This window comes from Symphodus melops (assembly GCF_947650265.1).
Source record: "Symphodus melops genome assembly, chromosome: 2".
Classification (NCBI taxonomy): domain Eukaryota; kingdom Metazoa; phylum Chordata; class Actinopteri; order Labriformes; family Labridae; genus Symphodus; species Symphodus melops.
In genome coordinates this window covers 13,666,630-13,689,671 of record NC_136692.1, presented here as the reverse complement: position 1 = coordinate 13,689,671, position 23,042 = coordinate 13,666,630, and the positions used below count along the sequence as shown (strand labels likewise).

Below are 23,042 nucleotides of genomic sequence, written 5' to 3'. Positions count from 1 at the left end.
CTGGCTCTGCATACATGCCAACACCAACACACTGGTGTATGCTGAGCCCACAACACCTCCTACCATTTTCCCTCATCACTATGGCACCATGCCCCCTGATGGGGAGAAACTCTGCAGGAGGTACAGAGTGTCCCAGGCGGTGTGAAGGTGTGAGGAACATGATGTCCATTGTTGTGTTGTGTAGGTCATTCCAGATGTGTTTGTTCACCACCTTATTTGCCTCTATGAAGGTTTATTCTCTGATGGGCCCACTGCCCAACAGAAATGTAGTTTTGCTTATGTAAATTATGTAATCTGAATTTTTTTTTTTTTTTTTTTTTGTACTATCAGCCTTAAATAATACTTGGTCCAGTTTGTTTTTGTCATTATGCAAAAGACAAAGCTTCTACCTTGTATGGGGGTACATGAAGGTTTGTGCATGAGGCTCCAAGCCTCTGGTGTACACGACAACCCAATAAAGCGCACATGTCTGAGATTCCAGTCTGCCTGCTTGGTCTTCATTAAGCTTGGATCACAAATATTTATTGTAACCTTGTTTAGTGTATAAAAAAGAAAAAAAATCTTTGTACTAAGACGCCGGAGGAGAAACTGCAAAGATCAGTAGAATGGTAAAATATTTTGATGCTGTCATATGTAAATTAATATACAGAATGTAGACCTTGCTGTAATTCTCTAGTTATAGGATCAGAACCAACATTTCTTTTACAGCTGGAACTACTTGTTACTTTGAATACCTAGGTTTCTACAAACAACATCTCAGGTCTTAGATTACAAAGTAGCTTCATTTGGTAAGCTAGGAAAATAATAAAATGGAATATCAGACCACACTTAAAAGAGTTAATCTGCTTATGAGTTAAAATATAAGTGCATTTTTCTTACAAATTCTTATTTTAAGTGGTCCTTTTATCTTTAACAGAAATGTAGGCTTTTCTTCTCAAAATGTATGCTATGCCAACAAATCCCTCTTAGAAAAAGTGATGTGGTCAAATGCCTATAGGAAGGGGGTTTAAATCTGATTTAACCACAAGTTAACAATTGGAATGATAAAACTTAAATGGTTACAACGATGTTACTAAAATATTTGTGGAATAGAATTATGCATTTTTGTTAGCAAGTTCTCAAACTTGCATGTAAGAATGTTCCCCCACACAATTGCCCGCTATGGAATAATGTAAATGATGTTTTGTAAATGAAAGTTTTTATCGTGATTGGGTGAAGAGGTATTTGGTCCATTTTACTTGCAATGTCTTCAGGAGGAAAATCCATAAAATCTGAAATACAATGATTTCATGCAGAAGTTAAATTTTGAATCTACAAAACAAAACAGTTATTCCCCAAACACTCCTTAATATGAAGGATCCATTTACATATGACAGGATGATACCACAGTTGCCTTCACTATGCTTATCAAATCGGGGTTTTTTTGTAGAATAAATTTACAATTAAGATTAATAGAGGTATTATAACATCTGAACTTTTTCAATTTTTCATGAATAAACATTACAAGGCTATTATGCTGAAAATATTTCAAGAATAAAGACTTTCTAAGAAACAAAAATCGTTTTGACATAAAAATCACTAAATTTAAAATGTAATAGTATGACACTTGGCATTTAAATGAAGAAAAAAAAGGAGAAAATGTATAATACAGATATTATTTTCGCAAATTAATATACAAATGTAGATTTGAAGCAACCCTTTTTATTTGTATGAATGAATTTAAATAGAATAAAAAAAACTATTAAAAATATTAAAACCAAACCAGCTTCAGAAATAAACTAAAGTTTAAAGATTTTGAATCCAGATTAGACCTCTGATTTTTATTTTATATTTTTATTTGTTTTGATAGTTTTTGGGGGTTTTGTTTAATAAGTCATTCTTTGTCATTTCTATCCGTATTATATGTTGTAATATTTAAAAATATCAGACTTTAATTACAAATAATGAAGAAATATATGTTCATGAATATGAGAAAGACAAAAAATTACCGACAGGAAGTATGTCCGTCACAGAATGACGTCCATCAGTGTGCAGCAGCAAATGTGGTCCGTCCTGTCAACGGGTAGATGATCGGCCGGCTTCAGTGTAAAACGTGTTTAAGGAAAAATGCTGCTCCGACTGGATGGATGAACATTTAAAATCGTGCAGGTCATGAGTTGAGGGGCTGGGGAGAGCTTTCAGAGGACATGGATCGACAAATTGAACAGGTGTGTTGAAAGACAAACTACGACCACAGATTGATAGTTTTTAACTTACAGAGTGCTTAGTAACGACAGCGCCCAACAACAACCTGCTATTGTTAATGTGTTAATGATTGGTTACACACGTGTAAGTAGAAATATATAGACTATCAAAGTATGTTATTACGCAGAGAGACTGTTGTATATTTTGTGTCTTTTCTATTTTTTTTTATATACTTGTGCCTAAATTAAGTTCTGTGGCCATCATCAAAAATACTGTTCGGTCTTCATGAGATAGACTTCAGCGGGTAGTTCTACTGGTATTAATCCTTAATCTGTAGCTAAGGTGATTGCACTAATGCAAAGTTTCTTTTAATTCCAATCCAAACCTAAACACAATCAGTTTTACTTAATACTTGCACTTGAGAACTGCACTGAATATGTGCTTCCACAAGTTTTGGTTTTCATTTCATCTACTCACTTAGCTGCTGCGAAACTTAAACTTTTTTTTAATTTTCCATATTGCAGATGTACATAAAATGTTTTCCTGTTGCTAAAAAAAACCCAAGTATGCATCATTCAGTCCTTCCATTTAAGTTGTCTTACTTTTCACCTTACCATGGCAATGTTTACTATCTGTCCCAGGCTGTACGAGACGAGGACACAATGTCTTCAAACTCAGTGGGAATGTCAGATTTGTCCGATGAGATCCTACTGTGCATCCTCCGCCATGTTCCAGTGTGTGACCTGATGGTGAATGTGGCAAACGTCTGCCACAAGTTACACACGTTGTGCCATGACAAGACCCTGCTCAGTAGTGTCAGCCTGTCTGAGGAGTATCAGGTAAAACTGTTTTACAAACAAATGTACCTTCATTTCAATTTTGAGTTACCGTAAGAATCTCTACTACACCTTACTTTTAAAATTTAAGTGTGTGTTGGACTATCTGTATCACAACAACTTAGAAACACATTGTATACTTATTGCAATGTCAAAACACACATTATAAACTATATATTTTTTGCTCCTTTTAGGCGGATGATCTGATGGTTCGGCAAATATTGAAACAGCTGGCCAGTCAAGTGCAGTCTCTTAGCCTGAATGGTTGCTACTGGCTGTCTGGTTCTACAATGGAGCTTCTTGCTCGCTGCAGAGGAGTAACACATCTTGATGTCACTGGCTGTCGCATTACTTCCCTTCGTCTCTCCCGTCTCCTCTCCTCCCTCTCTCTCCTCAGATCACTTGCTTTTGATGTGACACCAGGCTTTAACTCCGCTCAGCTCAGTTCAGAGGCAGTGGATTCCCTGAGCCGCCTGTTGGAGCTCAGACAGACACTGTTGACTCCAAGTTATGGTGTGGTGCCATGCTGCGCCAAGCTCCGCAAGTAAGAATTTTTCAGATTACCAAGGTTTTCAACTGACAACTCAGGTCACCTCAAAGAGGCTATGCTGTAGAAACAACCACCATAAGTTACACCCTAACCTTTATTCATTTTCATTCATTTATTTATTATACTGGTATACAGATTGTTGGAGCTAAACAAAGAAAGATCATTTAGCAGGTATTAGGTAGTCATTCGAACGAACAGAATATTTGCACATTTTAAAATCTGTCATGCAAAATTGTATTTAAAAATTTCAATCTTTGTTCACTTCTCACTGCATACTACATGAATTAAATGAAGAATCCCCCCCCCAAAAAAAAAAAAAAAAAAAAAAACATACTGGCAACATGTGAAGATAAAACATCCCTTTGATCTACTACTATAGTGAAACAAAACTACCTCATTGATGCAACCTCTCGTTTTAGACATCTGCTCACATCACTCCTGTCTCTCTCTAAGGACTCTCTAAGGAGTTTTTTAATAACGTTTTGCTGCTATATTATTAAATGTGTGTGTTTGTCTGTGCACTGCAGGCTGATGCTACAGTTTGACATCCCTGATGTGACCAGAGAGGGTATCGGGGTTTGCTGTCAGTTGATGGTGGGTCAGAGCAGTGTTCCACATTATCAGCAGCTGGAGGAGTTCACAGCCAGACTGGCTCCCGGAGAGGTGACTTTGTTCGTGTACATCCTTATGGAATGTTTTTATATATATCTGCAATGCTCTAATACTCTGCAGATTGTAATTATCTGTGTGTGTTGATGTTTTTTTTAGGTTAACCAGACCTTGCTGCTGCTGTATCTAGCTGTATTCAGTGTTCATGTTCCAAAGCGTCTAAGAGTTTTTCTAGTTTCGATTCCTGGTCCAAACCCTGCTCACTGGCCTGCCGCTCCCTCGCTGGCCCAAAGTTTGGGTCTACGTGGTGACCTTGAGGCCCTGCAGCTCCCTCGATCCTGGCTGGACTCCTTGTCCCTAAAGCGAGCTCTCGAGGGAAACAGTCCAAAACACCTCAGCTTCAGCCGCTGCCCAGCATTGTGGCCTCAGGTGTTCCTGTCACTGTTGGAGGGCGGAGTCAAAGATGCCACTCAGCTGATCAGCCTGAACCTCAGCGGGATCAATCAGGTCCTCTACTCAGAGTGCAGGAGTGCTGATGATCAGCTGGTTCCTGAGACAATGAGCAGGCTGGCAGTTGGCTGTTCCAACATTAAACACTTGAACCTGATGCACACACATTATCACCACGAAAACTCACCTGGACCTTCTGGAGAAACACACCTGTGTGCTAGCTTGGCCAAATTCCGACACCTTCACTCTCTCACTCTGCCTGTCTGCGCTTTGTCAGACGGTTTAAACACACACCAGATCTCTGCAAACAACACGTCTCCCTCTGCGCTATTCCTGGGGTTAAAGAAGACTCCTCGCGTTGGGTTTCAGAACTACAAACCTGATTCGGACTCTTCTCTGTCAAGAGACAGTACCTCAGGGTTCTCTCAGCTCCTAGCTGGCTGCTGCGTTTTACAGACATTAGAGCTAATTGGTCCAGGTTTTATCTCTGCGATGCCTCGGCTAGAGCCCTGTTCTCGTGTCAGCGTCGAGCCTCGTGGCATGTGTGCATGGGCACGAGGGATCGGAGACTCACACTTAGCTGCACTTGAAGCTTTGCCTCGATTACGCCGTCTGACTCTAGCAGGGCTTCCTGGAGTCCTTAGAGGGTCAGGGTTGGTTCAACTGACCACGCAGTGCAAAGACTTGCGTGTATTATCACTTGCCAACATTGGATCCTTAAAAACCATGAACTACACCTCGGCCTTGCTTGAAACACTTAAACAGTGCACCCAGTTACAAGAACTCAGGTTAGAGGTTGTTTTGTGTACCCTTCATTTACTGTGCTATCCAACTATTGTTATTATTAATCTTACTATCTTAATGTGTTTTTTTAAAACCTCTGTATTCTGTAAATTTATCAGGTTGCATAGTTTTCTGATACTTATGTTTATCCTGAAATATACAAACCAGGTATTTATATTTTCTTTGTAATTTAATTCAGTATCTCTGTTTTTTTTTTTTTTTTTTGCATAATTTGTTACGTTCACAATAAGTTCACACCTTTCCTCAGTCTGTTACTTATTATGAATTAAACTTTGTTTGTCTGTGTTTCTCTAGGTTAGAGCAGCCCTATCTGAATGCCAACGCCTCTTTCTTTGAGGCTCTGTCTTGTTGCCCACATCTGCAGCGTCTCTGCCTCATCTCACGCAGTGGAACCTTTGACCCAGTCGCCACAGAAGCCTTCATGGAGCGATGCTGCAATGTCATCATGTGCCACATGTTCATGGGCGGCACCTTAGTGGCTTGTCGCACTCTGCAGAAAACGCTGCTGGACAGGTTAGTACTTGAATGTGTAACGACGAATTGTACATGAAAAAACTGTCACCGCTACAAAAACATTGAATCCACCCAATCAAACGTTTTGTTTTGTTAGATTTTCATTTGCACGCTCCGCCCTGAGTGTGGTCATCTATCCGTTACATCATGAAGACCTGCCTTCAGTCATCAGAGATATCCCACTTACTCTCCTGGACCGGATTACTTTGTTCCAGAGCCATGTGGCCCAACCACCACATTTATCACCGTTGTGACATCAGAAAGCTTCAATGTGTTTGGTGCTGGACAGCTGAGGTGCTTCTCTTGTTTTTGTGTTTAAAATAAAGTTCGCAAATGAAAATAAACTTAATCATATGTAGAAGGTGTCAGTAGATACATCAACAACTATTCAGGCTGCCTCACAACAACACATCAATCATGATTGTTTACATTTACCGTATATGTTAATTAATTATGCTCCTCAGAGGAATTTTTTTCAAGTCATTGGTCCAGGTCATTTCTCATTTGGTGCCATTTGCCTTCAATTGTAGCATCTCAGTCAAGGTTAATGTTCACCAATATATACATCTGCTATCTAAAGAAGTGCCACTAATAAAAAAAAAAGGATGTACTTGTTCATAAACCTTGTAGAAGAACTAAATCCAATGTTGTAATAAACTCCATGGCAATGATTTTAATTGTTTATGTAGCCTTTTTTTCATTTTAAATAACATTGTCCTTATAAATCATAGTAAACTAATGTCTGTGATGTTTCTCAGTCTATATAGTTTTGTGAAATAATGTTGAATAAAAAGTTCATATAATTCCTTTTTGCTGTCAAGAAGATGAATACGAGTCATATCTGTGACTTCTCATGATACAACTCACATTATTACTCTAAAAGAGTTCCTGCATCTACAACATTTTTCATGACTGAACAAAGGCGAGCTTTCTCCCATATATCTCCAAACATAGGAATCAGACAGCTACTATGTGGCTACTATTTGCCTTTGTGTGAATTTATTAAGAATTTTTAATAATTTCCAGTAAAGGTTACCATTTGAATTTCAGTTCTATTTTGATTAACATTTTAGTGTGAATGTGAGATGTACACAGCATATGTTTTACATGTGTTTAGGAGACAAACATTGTTTTGGAAAAAAATATGACCTACAATAAAGAAATGTTAAAACATTTCCTGAATTTTGGAGCCTCCTGCTGAGAGAAATTAGCACTTTGTTAAAGGCATGTCTTTTAATAGTTGTCGAGACAAGAGAAACAAGTCTCAAGTACTGACACAGGTAGGCATGCTGATCGATCACTGATGTAGTCGATTAGAATGGGACGCCGTATCCAGAATAAAAACGACCAGAAGACTTCGAAAATTCATGTAACTCAGCAATAAAGAGTGATGTGCTTTCAATCACAAAGGTCTTAGTTTATTTCGATGACAAAAGCGACGGACTTGGATATCCCATGTTATCGTTCGCTATCTATTGATAAGGTCTCGGCTTGTCCGTGTCATTGAGAAACATGGTGGAGCACAGCATGGCGATGCCGAGTGAGTTTCCATCTTTACTTAGATAAACAGTCGAGTTTGCTGCCAAAATTTAAAAAAATGTTGAGGTCTGTCGCCTGCTCGTGTGCTCGAAACGGGAGGAAGGTCTCGGTCCCGGTTGCTAAGTACTCCCTCTTGTCAACTCTTAAAGACTCACGAGGAATCCTAAATCCTTCTTTCAAGACAAGACAGGATCTTTCAAGACATCTGTCACCCAGCGTTCACAGATCGGTTCACTTACAGCTGCCAAGCGGACTAACCACAAGATCTATGTTCCTGTCTTGCCATCGGGGTACTGAGTCTCCGGTAGAACCCTGGGTCCCGGTCGAAAGCGACCCATCAGACCGGAGCGGGGTGAACCTCGGCTCCCTATCTTCCGACATATCCTCCAGGAGGTTGTTCAGGAAAAGCAAACCAGAATTCCGGGATCTGCTGCAAAACGACGGCGATGAGAATCCGGAGAGACCTGACAGGAGGCTCGTGGGGAGAAACACACCCTACTGGTACTTCTTAAAGTGCAAGAAGCTGATCAAAGAGAACAAGGTTAGTCCATTTGCATCTGCTCTGACTCAACTCCAGCATCCCTCACCTCTTTGTTGTGTCCAACCTCGTATGTCCTCCTGTGTCTCAGCTGCAGGAGGCCCTGGATGTGTTCAGTAAAGACATGCTGCAGGAGGAGAGGCTGCAGCCGGAGGAGTTTAACTACACCGTCCTTATGGGAGGCTGTGGTCGAGCTGGGCTGCTCAAGAAGACCTTCAAACTTTACAACGATGTATGGACACTTAATTTGAATAACGTGTACTTGTTTGTCACTGTTCCACTTGTTCCAATAACGTTTGAAGTGTTATTCTGGCCCAAAACTAAAGTGCATAAGGAATCAGATTGATTGCTTGACTGTACTGCAGTACGTTCAGCCAATTGTACTTTATATGTTTAACATTATGCTTTAATTTCCCAATCCTAACCTTTGATACAGAATGATAGAATATCGTGTTTGTGTGTTTTCTAGATGAAGAAACGAGGTCTTGAAGCAACAGACGCAACTTACACTGCACTGTTCAATGCCTGTGCGGAGTCGCCATCCAAACAGGCCGGCCTCCAGCAGGCGCTGAAGTTGGAGCAACAACTCAGACAAAAAAACTATCCTCTCAGTACCGTAACGTACCATGCCCTCCTCAAGACACACGCCTACACCAACAACCTCCAAGCCTGCATTCACACCATCAAGGTACGGCATAGGCAGACATTTTTAGGACCATCGGTCTTCTGATCTGTTTTTGTGTTCCTAAATGAGTTTGTATTTTTTTGCAGGAGATGCTGCAGAATGGCCACGTGGTGACTCAGGAGACGTTTCACTACTTACTGATGGGCTGTTTGAAGGACAAAGAGACAGGATTCAGACTGGCTTTACAGGTGCATACGTGATGTAGAGACACTGTTATTTGCAGAAGAAATGACACTTCATTCAGAGTTTTCAGGTCTTGCTAGTTGGAGAAAAAAAGGCTTCAATATGTCCATATTTGGAAAATCCGATCATGAGCTTTTCAATGTTTGTTGTACCTGCAACTTCATGCACAAGCTCTTGGCCTTTTTTAAATGGTTATAATAGTGATTTATGGTCTGTGACATGGATTGCTCATAGACTTTAAACTCAAACTGTGAAAACATTAAGATCATTCTGTGAAGCGTGTATTGGCAGGACTCGGGCTGTGTAATATATACAGTACAACTAAACGGGGGTTACACAGAGTCAGCATATTGTTGTTTCATTTGAAAATCTGCATATGCATTGATCACAGTCCCTCAGACATCCCACAGCATGGATCTGTTTTTGTAAAGGTGCTATTGATGGAATTTACGTCTAACTTAATGAGCAAAAGAAACCATCCATTTCAAAGCAAAGAAGGACCGATCCAGTATCACGATTAATAATATTGTAAATGTCAAGTGAAGTGTATTGATATTTTCTGACATGTCTTCTGTGTTAATATAATCTCACAGTCATAAGTTTCCTCTATTGTTTTCTGTTTGTTTCAGGTTTGGCGGCAGATGCTAAGGTCAGGGATTCATCCAGACTCCAAAAACTATAACCTGCTCTTACGAACTGCAAGGGATTGTGGGATTGGCAATCAAGCCCTGGCCACTCGTGTGCTGCTGAGTCCTGATTTGAAATATGAGGGGGAAGGTGTGTCATCACAAGTCAAGTCCGATAGTAGATTCAATAATCTGATAGACATTGATTTTCTGGAGAGGCAGTTGTTCATCCAGCCTGAACCACTCAGTGACGCTCTACAGGACAGCAGATACAGCGAGGAGGAGGAGGAGTCCTACAGAGGCAAAGACTCAACCCAGCTGGTACCAGTCAGACAAACTGTCTCCCTGCCTGTTGACTCACTAGATGATTCATCTTCAGCCCCAAATCTGCTGGACGTTTTTGAGGGTAAAAGAGGCTGTGTGGTTTCCCTCTGCGCTGTGGACAGAGTCTCTGATCGGCTTGCCCTCATTGGAGGAGCTGAAGGATTCCTGGCGAAGATGGAAGCTAACAGGCTCAGTCCCGACATCAGAACTCTGACCCTGCTGGCTGACACTATGGAGCCAGGCTTCAAGTCTCTGCAGACGCTCCTGAAGGTCGCCAAGCAGCACAAAGTGAAGCTTGATGTTGCTTTTTTCAACTCTGTGATTCGCAGGGCTGCCAGAGCTGGTGACCTGCAGGGGGCAAAGGTACACACAGGCACTCTCTCAACCAGATAACAGTTACAATCTCTGCTCTTTTTTGAATTTTTAATTAATAGGACCTGTTTACCCAACTTGGAAAACACTATTTACTCACTTACCTATGTGGAATCTACATGTACAGAGAGTTTCTGTTGTAAGGGACAGCTATTTATTGAAATGAATGCTACCACTGATTTATTATAGGAATAATTTTTTTGTTTTCCCTGACATGTAATACGATTTGTTTCATGATCACATAGTTTATCCAGTAGATCTTATGTGACCTTCATAGTTTTCAACAATGTCAGCGCTGTCTGCAGCAACAATGTGTTATAAAGTGAACTATTCTTCAAAGATTAGTTATTAACAAAACAGAATACAGTTTCATAGGATTTGCAGACGAAAATCATATATCACATTATAGTGTTTTTTTATTTTATTGTCTTCTTCACTGTGAGAAGAAAGTGCTGTACAGAAATGTGACAGGCAAAAGCATTATAATGATAACCAATGGCAAAAGCCACAGCAGTGAAAGTAGCAAATATAATGGTCTGATCACTACAGAACACATTTAGATATGGGTTAACTAAACCAAATACTTCTTCCCCACTAATAGTAAAGAGTAAAAATATTGTTTATTGAATTTACTAATTAAATGTGCATGCAGAAAGGTTACTAATTACCATCTTTTTTCCAGGATGTGTTAAGTGTGATGCGACAGCGCCAGGTAAACGTGGACGTGCAGACATTTGGAAGCCTTGCATTGGGCTGTGAGCGGGAGAAGGATGCTCTGCAGCTGCTGAAAACTATGGAAGTAATACAACTAAGTTCTTCATTTGTAAAAACTAGGAGAGACATCCTGTCTGTTCTCGGCTTCTAAGCAACTTTTTTTTCCAATTCTCTCTATATCTATATTCTATCTATATTATCAGAAATAGAAAGTTAAATTCAGTACAGAGTCCTTAGAAATGCCAGTCTGATGGTACAAGTAAAAGACTTTTATACATCTCTAATGTTATTTATTTCAACTTCACACTTGTTTTTGTTTTTTTGCAGGAGGCACAACTAAAGCCAAACGTACAGGTGTTCTCTGCTCTAATTGGCCTAGCAACTCGAAGACTGGATTACATCTACCTTAAAACAATCCTCAAATGTATGAGCACGATGAAGGTGTGGCCAAACGAGGTCATCATCAGACAGCTGGAGTTTGCCTCTCAGTATCCACCCAACTATAACAAGGTCTGGTCTTCAGCCGATGTTCCAACTGATCAGTACATTTGTCATGGACTTAGTTCTTTGATCTGAAGATTCAAATTTTCTTTTTTCTGTTCTAATCCCTGCATCTCTTCTCTTGTCCATATCTGCTCTTTGTCTTCACTTTTCACAGTATAAGTCCAGAAACAACTACCTGATCCAAATCGAGGGATTCCGTGGTTTCTACCAGAATTGGCTGAAATACACGCCTGCTAAGAGTGCTGATGATGAGCAAGAAGAGCTGCAAACAGAGATGGATGCTGCAGAAGGTGAATGCGAGCTGACAGAGAGCCAACGAAAACAGAGAGTAGCAGCAGGGAGATTTAACTCTCGTAAAAAGGACAAGAAAAGCGGCACACTTTCAGTTGGTCTGTTTTGAATAAGCTGTGTAGACCAGAGGCGCCTCTTTGTCAACATGATACACATGGACCCTCTTCCAGACATTTATAGGAATGTGGAGGACTTTGTAACTTGTATTTGAAATAAAATTCAAGTGTCAGTAAATGATTGTGACAGTCAACCTCATCTTGGTGTTCTTTTGCATAATATTATGTTATTTACATTTTGAGGATTTAAGAAATGTGGTGTTGAGTGCTTGCTTTTAGTGTTGCATTGCACACTGCACAGTCAACGGAAACATACACTTTTTTCTGGTGATTCATTAAAAATGTTAGTAACACAATGTGTGAACATTATGTAACTACTGTCACACCAATCCAAAATCAACCATGACAGTAAACCTTAAGGAGAGAATAATTTCTTATTTTGTTTACATCACTTACCCATTCATTTTACATACTGTATGTGTCTCTCTGTAAGTCATGCATTTGTCAACATGAACATGAATTTTACATTGTCTAGTGTGATGAACAATTGTTGAGGTAAATAGTTTGTTAGCCATGGATGGACAGATGGATGGATATATAGATGGATAGATCAATAGATCTTCACCACAAAACTGTCTACATTTCGAGGCATTTTTATTCATATATATTTAGTATATATATTTAGTTCTGCAAATCACACCAAGCATGTACTAAGAGAAAAAACAACATAGTGGTAGTAGGAGAAGTATAAGTATTAAATAAAAAAATATTAACAGGGAATATAGGAGATATCCGTGAATGTGTTTAGAGTCGAAACACCCTCCAGTACGCTGGGTGGCAGTAAAACAGTTTCAATCAGCCAACAAAGAAGAGCTAACACGTCACATCCGGGGGGATTTGAGCGTGTCTTGCGCCAAAAGAAAAAGTTATTTTGTCTGAACAACAAAGGTAAGAAAAACGTCACTTTACTATACTTTATAATTTATAATTTAATATAATGTGTAAGAAGGATGAAAAGCGTTTTCATCTTTGATGTTGACACAAAACGAAACTGTTTGTATTTACACTTATTCTTCAGCTAACTTTTAGTTTCCGGAATCAGAAAAGTTCATCTGAGTGATACTTAAAAAGAAAACACTTAATGTGGACTGTGAAGAAAAGTTAAAGCTAACACATTCACTTAGTCTAGGATAGTTGTTTTATTTATTTATGAGAACACGTTTACAACATTGCAACATATTAAACAAGTACACGAAGGAAGAGTCAATGATAAAAATGCAATCAATATCAGTGCGGTCTTCACCGTCTAACAATTAATGTACATTATTTGTAGCTTGTCTGTTGTATTCTTTATATTTGTAAAAGTTGGACCTGATAAATTTATAAAGCTAAAAGAAAAAAGTGGTAGGACTTGGTAAGTTTTTGTTTAAACTTCATCTTAAATCCTTTTTTCAAAAACGGATTATATATATATAAAAAATAAATAAATCTGAAATTAAGTTCTGTTGTTTGTTTTGTATATCTTCATTTTCTTGGACTAAATTAAATGAAAATGTGTATACATTTTGTTTACCTTAATCTAGTTTTCTCTCGCCCTACAAATAAACCAGCAAAGCAGGATGAACACAATTACAAAACTCAAATGGTCTGTCTTCTGCCTTCACTCACCTGATAACCAGAGTCTTAAAACACTTTCACTGGATGACCGAGATAAAACTATGTTCTTTTCTAGATATTTCTGATGTGTACAACAGTGGACGCCGGAGAAATAATCATCCTCAGTGATGATGAGGACGATAAAGAAGACTGTGACGAAGCCTCAGTTCTTGTTGTGGAGACGGAGGATGTGGAAAAAAAAGGTATGTATTAGAACTACACTCCAGTTTCTTATTGAATGTTGATGTTACAGATGCTTGACACTGGGCTTCCTCTGTGTTTCAGACTGTGTTTTATCTCCAAGTGCTCTGGATGAAGACCTGGTTGTCACCTTCTCCCGCCGTGCTGAGGTGCTGCCTCATGCACGATACGACTGTTCAGTACATCCTTTCTTGTGAGCCATTATCCAAAACACACACTATGAATGGCTGTTTTTATTTATTTATTTTTTTACTTTTGTCACTGACTCTCCTCTGTCCTGCTCAAGGGCTACAGATTGTGAGGTTGGGGCTCCTGTGGCTGAAAACAAGCTGTTTTGTGAACAGTGCTACTGTTACATCTGTGACAAGTTGGCTTCACTGGTAGGTGTGCCCTTCTGTCCAACCTTTCAGAACATGCAGAAAAGCTTGGGGTGGAAAATATCGGAAACAACTAACAATACATTTATTGTGATATATATATATATATATTATATATATATATATATAGCAATGAAACCAGATTCACCCAGTGTGTTTTTAGTTCATGTTAGGCCTACAGTGTGTGATAATCATTTGTTAATATTCAGCATTTAAAATTCAGTGTAGTGAATGCGCACATTTAAAGAATGCATACTAGCTATAACTCACAGTGTATATTTGTCTTTTGTTTTTCATGTTTCACATAATGTGTGTTTGTTTGCAACAATCCAAAATAAATCCAAAAAGCATTTCCACATACGTTGGAATGATTCTTTATTTCCCACTAGTCTTCTGAAAAAGCTTTTATTTGTAATGTGTGGACGAACCATGTCTGCCCCTCTGAGCTTAATCAACACAGGCATAGTTTGTTTTTTTTGTCAGTAACAGACAAATGAAAGTAATACATGTGTGTTTGTGTCTTAGTGTGAAATGTGGTGTCACAAAGGTGTGTGTCACAGCAACAGCCACAAAAGAAGCGACTTCTGGAGCCACCAAAGAAACGCTGCACTGCTGGGAAGACTCAAGAGTTTCAACCTCACACTTTCTGAATTAGACGCTCACCTCCGTCATGCAGGTGATCGCTGTCTCACAAACCAGTAGACACAGAGAGCACACCCACATCAGATCAAACCTCTTTGCTGTACAGCCATGATGTATTTCAGTGGCTCATAATGTGTCTTTCTCTCGTCCAGAGGCCATGCTCCGGAGCTTCAGACAAGAGCTATCGGGTTGGTTCTTAAATTTCCAGAAAGGAAAGTCGTTTGAGGAGTATGGTCTGAAGGTTTTCAACCAGCAAGGTCGCATCCACGAGTGAGTGACTGACAGACTGAAGCTAGCATGGCTGTAACACTGTTCTACAACGGGACTCACAAATCCAAAGACTGACAGTAGAATTTGTGACAGCTTCTTCTATCTTAAATATATTTGCAATCATTTAAATTTTGATTCTCTTTTGCAGTTATAGTGAAGTGTACGAGTTTGTGTCATCATTTCTGAACAAGGCCGATAAGCAGGACGGCAGAGCTGCAGCCGTCATGAATCTAGGAGCCGCTGAGGACTTTATGAGGCATTTTCACGTCACAGGGTACAAACACATCACCACAAACACAAACAAACTTTTCCACTGCATGGTACTGCTTTCCTCATCTCTTTGTCATTTCTGGTTTTCAATCAGACAATACATGGGAGGTTGTTTTTTTTTTTCTTGCTATCATCTGATATATGGTTCCTTGCAATATGAAAATAGTTATGATGCCATGACAGTGCTTCACATCAATGAAGTTGAGTTTCGTAGCACTAAATGATCAGTGGCGATTTGTTTGGAGTTTGTAAGAGGCCCGGTCTCAATTTCCAGCCTGAAGCCTCAAAGTGAATCCTCACGGCGTCAGGTGAAGTTGGTGCGGGCTTGAGAAGGTATAGAAACAAGATGGAACACATTAGCATGACATCACACATTTCCTGGAAACAAGAACATTAACATAAAAGCTATCTATTTTAGCACCTTATCAACATTTAGGGAACAACAAAACACAAGTCCTTGTGCTTTAATTAACCACAACACTTAAGGCTACATGTGGTCACTTAAACATGTTTGAGATTCCTCAAACATTTGTTAATATTTAGTTGGTTGTTATGTTAGTGGGGGGACAATTGCATCATTCATGTCACCAAGTGTGCAATGATCTCTGGGTTAGTCCCAAAGGGGAGAAAAGTGCCTGGAACCAAAAGTCAGTCCAGATGTACTGTGCAGCTATAGGTTAATGGTAAAAGCAGCATTTCCTCTTGTCATGATTATACTTTGGGTTTTTTTAACATCTGTGAAAACATTTTCTTAAAAATTTGATTTCACAGGGCTCTAATCCCACAATCTCCCGCGGCCAATGCGACTGAAGCCAAAAGAATGTTACTGAAAAGGTATAGAGACACACAGATCCCATCTTATGTCCTTACTGTAACCACTGCGTTTGCTCGTGTTACATTCGTCTTCTTTGTGTGTGTTTATCCAGGGTAATATCATCACTGCAGAGACTAATGGTAATGGCTGACTTCACTCCAGAGTTCATCCACAAACTTCAGGAATTTTACAAGAGATTCTCCTTCCCCCACGAGTTAAAGAGCTTGAAGAACAGGTGTGTGAGTCCCCAAAAGTTCCTCTTAAAAGCCTTTATGTGTGTTTTGAGAACATGTAGCATTGATTGTGTGTGTATTTCTTGTTGTTGTCAGACTGTGTGTCCGTCCTTGGGATGATGTCCTGCTGGTGTCGGTGCTGAAGGGACAGAACGTGTCAGGTGTTCGCACAGACAAAGGCAAGAAGGACGTCCTGATAGAACAGTTTTCAATAGTTTTACTGAGAACAGAAGCACTGCAGCAACAGCAGAGGTACACATTGGATACACACACTCCATCTCCCTTATGCACTTTGAAATGAACACACTCCTCACTTGAAGACTACCTGTATGACTAAAACTGGCTTCCACCGTCTGCAGGTACAAAGAATTGTGCCGCTACCTTCGAGTGGTCCAGACTGATGATCCCATGCTGTGAGTGTTCAAATCAACACAAATACTTTAGATATAGATCCTTTTTCTGTAGATTAAAGGAAAGAAGAGTATAATTTGCATCGCTATCCTGCAACACGTTAAAAGATTGTCTGTAGAGGCTCCTTTAAAAGTACTTTTTTACAATTGGACGATCTAGTTTTGCTTGCATCAGTTTTATAACTGTTAATAAATACATCGAACACTTCAAAATGTTTTGATTAATCAAATTTAGAAACTAGAGAAGCAAGGTCAGTGCAGACATTTATTTACTGATTACAACGTTTACCCATCAAAATAGAAGAACTATACTCAACAAAAATATAAACGCAACACTTTTGTTTTTGCTCCCATTTGTCATGAGATGGACTCAAAGATCTAAAATTCATTCCAGATACACAATATTACCATTTCTCTCAAACATTGTTCACAAATCTGTCTAAATGTGTGATAGTGAGCACTTTTGCTTTGCTGAGATAATCCATCCCACCTCACAGGTGTGCCACATCAAGATGCTCATCAGACACCATGATTAGTGCACAGGTGTACCTTATACTGCCCACAATAAAAGGCCACTCTGAAATGTGCAGTTTTGTCTCACAGCAAAATGCCACAGATGGCGCAAGCATTGAGGGAGCGTGCAATTGGCATGCTGACAGCAGGAATGTCAACCAGATCTGTTGCTCGGGCATTGAATGTTCATTTCTCCACCATAAGCCGTCTCCAAAGGCGTTTCAGAGAATATGGCAGTACATCCAACCGGCCTCACAACCGCAGACCACGTGTAACCACACCAGCCCAGGACCTCCACATCCAGCAGGTTCACCTCCAAGATCGTCTGAGACCAGCTACTCAGACAGCTGCTGAAACAATTGGTTTGCATAACCAAAGAATTTCTGCACAAACTGTCAGAAACCGTCTCAGGGAAGCTCAACTGCATGCTCGTCGTCCTCATCGGGGTCTTAACCTGACTCCAGATCGTCGCCGTAACAGACTTGAGTGGGCAAATGCTCACATTCGATGGCGTCTGGCACGTTGGAGAGGTGTTCTCTTCACGGATGAATCTCGGTTTACATTGTTCAGGGCAGATGGCAGACAGCGTGTGTGGCGTCGTGTGGGTGAGCGCTTTGCTGATGTCAATGTTGTGGATCGAGTGGCCCATGGTGGTGGTGGGGTTATGGTATGGGCAGGCATCTGTTATGGACGAAGAACACAGGTGCATTTTATTGATGGCATTTTGAATGCACAGAGATACCGTGATGAGATCCTGAGGCCCATTGTTGTGCCATACATCCATGAACATCACCTCATGTTTCAGCAAGATAATGCACGGCCCCATGTTGCAAGGATCTGTACACAATTCTTGGAAGCTGAAAATGTCCCAGTTCTTGCATGGCCAGCATACTCACCGGACATGTCACCCATTGAGCATGTTTGGGATGTGCTTGACCGGCGTATACGACAGCGCGTACCAGTTCCCACTAATATCCAGCAACTTCGCACAGCCATTGAAGAGGAGTGGACCAACATTCCACAGGCCACAATTGACAATCTGATAAACTCTATGCGAAGAAGATGTGTTGCACTGCATGAGGCAAATGGTGGTCACACCAGATACTGACTGGTTCTGAGTCCCCAGACCCTCAATAAAGCAAAAACTGCACATTTCAGGGTGGCCTTTTATTGTGGACAGTCTAAGGTACACCTATGCACTAATCATGGTGTCTGATGAGCATCTTGATGTGGCACACCTGTGAGGTGGGATGGATTGTCTCAGCAAAGCAAAAGTGCTCACTATCACACATTTAGACAGATTTGTGAACAATGTTTGAGAGAAATGGTAATATTGTGTATCTGGAATGAATTTTAGATCTTTGAGTCCATCTCATGACAAATGGGAGCAAAAACAAAAGTGTTGCGTTTATATTTTTGTTGAGTGTAGTTATTTTAGATGAGAAGAGATTGAAGTTGTTTGTTTGGTTCTGTGTCTCTTTTAGTCTCCAGCAGGTACAAGATCTCATCCCTTTCTTCACAAGTATGGACGGGAACTTTCAGACAGCTCTGGTCAGATTCTTCCCCTCAGTAAACGCTCCCGCCTCCCGCCTCACCCCACCTCTCTTCATGACTTATTTCTACATCTTTAAATTTGCCACAGCACCAAAGCTGGTGGTCAGCCAGCACGATCAGATCTGTTTTCCTGCTGTCATGTGGGAGCCAATAAAAGGTCGGAGACATGCATTTGTTATGGATAACTTTTCACTGAATCCTTTTTTCAAGCGATTGAGTCTCAATTCAAACGCTCCTCTCTGTAGATGCCAAGCCGCTGACTGTTGCTGAGCTGGTGAAGTTCGCTCTGAGGGTGCAGAAATGCTGCTCTGCTGTGTACAACGATGTAAGTCCACAAGTGCATCTCTTTTCATTCACAATCTAAAATTCATCCTGATGCATATCTCAGCTGAGGCTGTCATAAGTTTTGAGTTTTTGTGGTGATTACTAGATAGATAGATAGATATATCGATAGATAGATCGATACTTTATTGATCCTGAGGGAAATTCAAGAAACAAGGACTTACTAAATATCGTGTCCTTCAGACTTTACTTTTGTGCTTCTGTTGTATCAAAACAGGTAAGGCTGTGTTTGGACTTTAATCATGTGGAAGTTTCTTATTCTGGTATTGTGACAACCTATTACCAGTAGTTTTACAATCAATAAATTCAATACATTCTATTACAAAACAAAACGCACTTCTTATATGGTTGTTTTCTTTTTTTGAGATTTTCATATTTGTATGCTTTGCATTGTTTCCTGCTAACGTTGGGCTGTGCGATTTGGGTTTCGATCCCCAGCCGCTGCAGCAACACGTCTGATGTGTCCTTGGGCAAGACACTTAACCCCGAATTGCTCCCGCAGCTTTGTCGGCAGCGTATGAATGGGATTAGCCATCAGTGTGAACGTGTAGTCAGAAGACTAGAAAAGCATGATACAAGCTCAAGTCCATTTAACATGTTTTTGTTCCTTTCTTTTCCAGCCCCAGTGTTGGACTGTTTTACTCAAAGAGGTCAACTCAGCCGCTCTACCAGCACCAAACCCTCAGTTTCTACTTGTATGTGTTTTTGTTTATCACCACTTTTTCAAGTATCCTTTAATCTTTAGAAGCAGATTTCATTCTATAATTCTGTTTTCATGTTCGGACTCCAGGAAGCAAAAGATCGTGTGAATTCGATACTACTGAACATGAATGGGACAAATATATACATCCCTCGGTTTTTTTTGGAGGTATATACGTCACAATCTAAAACTATAAACTGACGCCATACATGTTCAAGGGTGTTAGATGATTAAGTGTGTGTGTGTTTTTTTTTTTTTTTTTACAGGTGTACCCAGATCAGGCTTTGTTACTGTTGGTAACTGGGGCTTTATGTTTTAAGATCCTTCACGGGGCTTTAAGTCCAGCCCTCACTTTGCTCAGCACTTTTCAGGTAACATTTCCCTCTCTTCCACCAACAGTATCCAGGACTTTTACTGCAGGCTGCCAAGGGATTAAATAAGAAGCTCATGATGCGTTACGCTATAATGTGATATGATACATGGCCGACTGTTGTCATGACATTATCTGATTAACTGAAGAATACACAGCACTGCAGACATTACCCAGGTTCTCAATCTGGTCGTAGGTTTGCATCAAACGCCATATTTTAGGCTTCATTTAAATGTGAAGGTTGAACGTGGGGCCTTAGGCGATCGTCTACACCACATATGACTTTAGGTGGCTCTGATGATTTCATCATAGTTTCATATCTCACCTCCAACTCTCGTCTGAAGACCCATGAAAACTGAACAAGCCTAGCCTGTGCGTGTAAAAGACTCTTTTAAATGCTCAGAGTATTCGACCATCTCTTTATCTCAACATCAGAAATGTTGTAAGCTGTGTTCTAGGAAAAAGTCTTCTTTTTACAAAATACCACTCCACTAACATGAGTCTTAACTAAACTCCCAGTGACATTATTTAAACACTGGTACCTGCAGTGAAAACCCAGTGAGTTCCTAATTCTTTTTCAAAGTTCCTTCTGTGAAAACACAGCTGGAGACGTTACCTCCCACCTTTTTTATTTCATTATACTACTGTGGCTAAAATAATATGAATGACATTTTATGGTAGAAGTGGATTTACCCATAGGTTTTTTGGGAATGTCTGTAGCAGACGTGGAGCTAAATGAAAGATCATCATTTCATCCCCTCAGGAGAATGTTTGGGCTCTCGAGTGGCTGAGGGAGAATTTGTCTGTGGAGCGCCTCAGCTCCTTCGTACATGAAGTCACACATGAGATGGAAGACATAACAGGTGGGTGGATTTTTTTTTCAATTGACAATGAATCTCTAAATGTAAGGCACTGCAAGTTTATTAATATAGCACATTTCAACAAGGCAATTCAAAGTGCTTCACACAACACATCATGGCAGTTGTGGGGGGGGGGGGGGGGGGGGACTACTTAGAAGAAGAAAAGAACGTGTTGAGATTTAGCTTGAAATCCTTCACATTAGTATCTATAACCAAAGATCGAAGACTTCTTGTCTGTGAAGGTTCTTCAGGACATGGTCACAAGTTGAACCAAAAAAGCAACTTTTTCGATTTATGTTTCGGTTCTCCTTGCACTTAAAGAGACATACACCAAAACGGAGCGTTCTGAGTGAGCTGGTTTATAGAGGGTCACAAACGTCCTCTGCTGCTCGATTCATGTTATATTCTGACCGGAGCACAGCCCAGATGTTTCATTTAGACCACAGGGAACTGTTTGAAAAGATGGGAAAGGGGGATAATATGACCTCTTTAAATTCATGAAAATAAACAAAAAAACGACTCTGTATGTGTTTGTGTTTCTCAGATGGGGGAAGTTACGTACCCTTTCTTCGTGCCATTATACCCACTCTGTCGTCTTCAACGGAGAGCTGGGACCAGTGAGTCATATTTTACTTCACTTTCTGAAACAAAAGCCTAATGCCCAAAGCTTAAAATGTCTCAAAGAGACAAGAGTTTGTTTTCTTTCCATCCTTGTTAGTAAAGATAGTGAAAGCCTGTGTATTTGATCTGTTGCCTTGTTTTCCATGACCCCTCCTTATGTGGTGGTGAGCAGCACTTACTGTAAGTGGTTCTGTCTCATTTGGTGATCCTTTACTGTCTATCCTGATTGTTGGTGATGATGTAAATGTTCTGTCTTTTCTTCCTGTAGGCAGTCCTTCTCCAGGGAAGGTCCCCTTGCAGCCTCAGCTGTAAGTCATTCTACTCTCAGCTGCTGGTTCTTCTGTTGGCTCTTGCTTTTATCTGTCCTAATCAATGTTTAAAAGACAAAGTGAGCAATGTCAGCATGGCATGTGGCCCAGTGACAAGCCAGTTGGGGTTTTTTGGGGCAGAAAATGACCCCATTATCATGAGCCTTTTATTGTAAAAGCAGCTTTATCTGTCGACAACAACAGAAATAAAACGAGATCTGGAGACAACAGACAGAACTAACTCATTATTGAGCGTAGAGTCAGTACATTGTATGGACGCATATCCCCGCTTAGGTCATCTGTAGCTCCAGTTATTGTAAAAAGATTTATAAATAGTCAATTAACATTTGATTCAATGCTTGCTACAATTAGCCACTTGTGTATGCTACTATATTAATTGTCCTTTTTCTCCTTTTCAAAGGTTGTAGCTGGGCCTGATTTCCACGCTGCAGATCCTGACATCACTGCACAGCTCCTCTAGATGTTTTCCAGTTGAATGATTGATGAGCGACAGATGAATATGTTTCTATGAGCTTCTTTTTTTGTAATACAGACAACAGAATGGACCAGGAGAGACCAGCAGATAATGGACTGATGCAGAGATATTTACATTATTAAGTCACTTTATTTTGTTTAATACTTAAGCAACTTCATCAGTTTATGTTCATGCTGATGGTCTAAACCGGATACTGAAGCTGCACAGTGGAGAACTGTTGGTATAGAAACTGAAAAAGTTGAGTGTTTTTTGAGACATGATGAAAAAAATAAAAATGAAGTCCTCTGGATTGCTGAATTATTGCTTTGACTGCTTAAACGAGAATCCTATATATTTTAATGTATCTTTATTTTTTATTTTATATATTTTGTTAATGGCAGAGGGGGAAATTGTGGTTTGCACTCTGTTATTTTAGAGGTATGCTTCACACACAGATCTGAGTCGCACACATGCACAAGCAGGACCTGTGGATATGCATCAGTGGAGAGTCAGAGTGCAGCAGCAGCCCCCACTGAAATTGCCCTCTGAGCTGGTGGCGGTTCAGTGCCTTGCTCAAGGGCACCTCGGCAATGCGTCAACCCTCTGGTTCTCAACCCAAGTCCAAATGGACTGAGCTACTGTTGCTCC

General features: G+C 40.2%; 4 protein-coding genes across 4 annotated transcripts in view; all 4 read left to right on the top strand.

Annotated features, from left to right (window-relative positions):
• The window catches only part of actb1 (actin, beta 1), a 3,847-nt gene extending 3,372 nt beyond the window's left edge, over positions 1–475 (top strand). The window contains exon 7 of the mRNA XM_079337919.1: positions 1–475. This exon is cut by the window's left edge and continues 196 nt beyond it. The gene's annotated coding sequence lies outside the window, so the exon portion shown is untranslated.
• A 1,526-nt stretch (positions 476–2,001) lies between these two features.
• Positions 2,002–6,755, top strand: fbxl18 (F-box and leucine-rich repeat protein 18). The gene is made up of 7 exons (XM_079337532.1): positions 2,002–2,207; positions 2,826–3,023; positions 3,215–3,564; positions 4,098–4,233; positions 4,339–5,424; positions 5,735–5,946; positions 6,044–6,755. Exons 1-7 carry the CDS (start codon positions 2,187–2,189, stop codon positions 6,198–6,200), a joined length of 2,160 nt encoding a protein of 719 aa, XP_079193658.1. The 5' UTR covers positions 2,002–2,186; the 3' UTR covers positions 6,201–6,755.
• A 543-nt stretch (positions 6,756–7,298) lies between these two features.
• On the top strand, positions 7,299–11,959 carry ptcd1 (pentatricopeptide repeat domain 1). The gene is made up of 8 exons (XM_079337060.1): positions 7,299–8,026; positions 8,115–8,255; positions 8,493–8,711; positions 8,795–8,896; positions 9,521–10,204; positions 10,896–11,012; positions 11,255–11,437; positions 11,586–11,959. Exons 1-8 carry the CDS (start codon positions 7,544–7,546, stop codon positions 11,829–11,831), a joined length of 2,175 nt encoding a protein of 724 aa, XP_079193186.1. The 5' UTR covers positions 7,299–7,543; the 3' UTR covers positions 11,832–11,959.
• Positions 11,960–12,602: 643 nt separating this feature from the next.
• On the top strand, positions 12,603–22,704 carry LOC306820061 (uncharacterized protein). The gene is made up of 19 exons (XM_079337715.1): positions 12,603–12,726; positions 13,511–13,637; positions 13,720–13,828; positions 13,922–14,015; positions 14,538–14,688; positions 14,807–14,924; positions 15,073–15,198; positions 15,966–16,028; positions 16,121–16,243; positions 16,338–16,493; positions 16,601–16,654; positions 18,649–18,875; positions 18,964–19,043; positions 19,681–19,755; positions 19,851–19,928; positions 20,027–20,131; positions 20,894–20,993; positions 21,535–21,919; positions 22,341–22,704. The coding sequence occupies exons 2-18, from the start codon at positions 13,520–13,522 to the stop codon at positions 21,609–21,611; spliced, it is 1,854 nt and encodes a 617-aa protein (XP_079193841.1). The 5' UTR covers positions 12,603–12,726; positions 13,511–13,519; the 3' UTR covers positions 21,612–21,919; positions 22,341–22,704.
• The last annotated feature ends 338 nt before the right edge of the window (positions 22,705–23,042 follow it).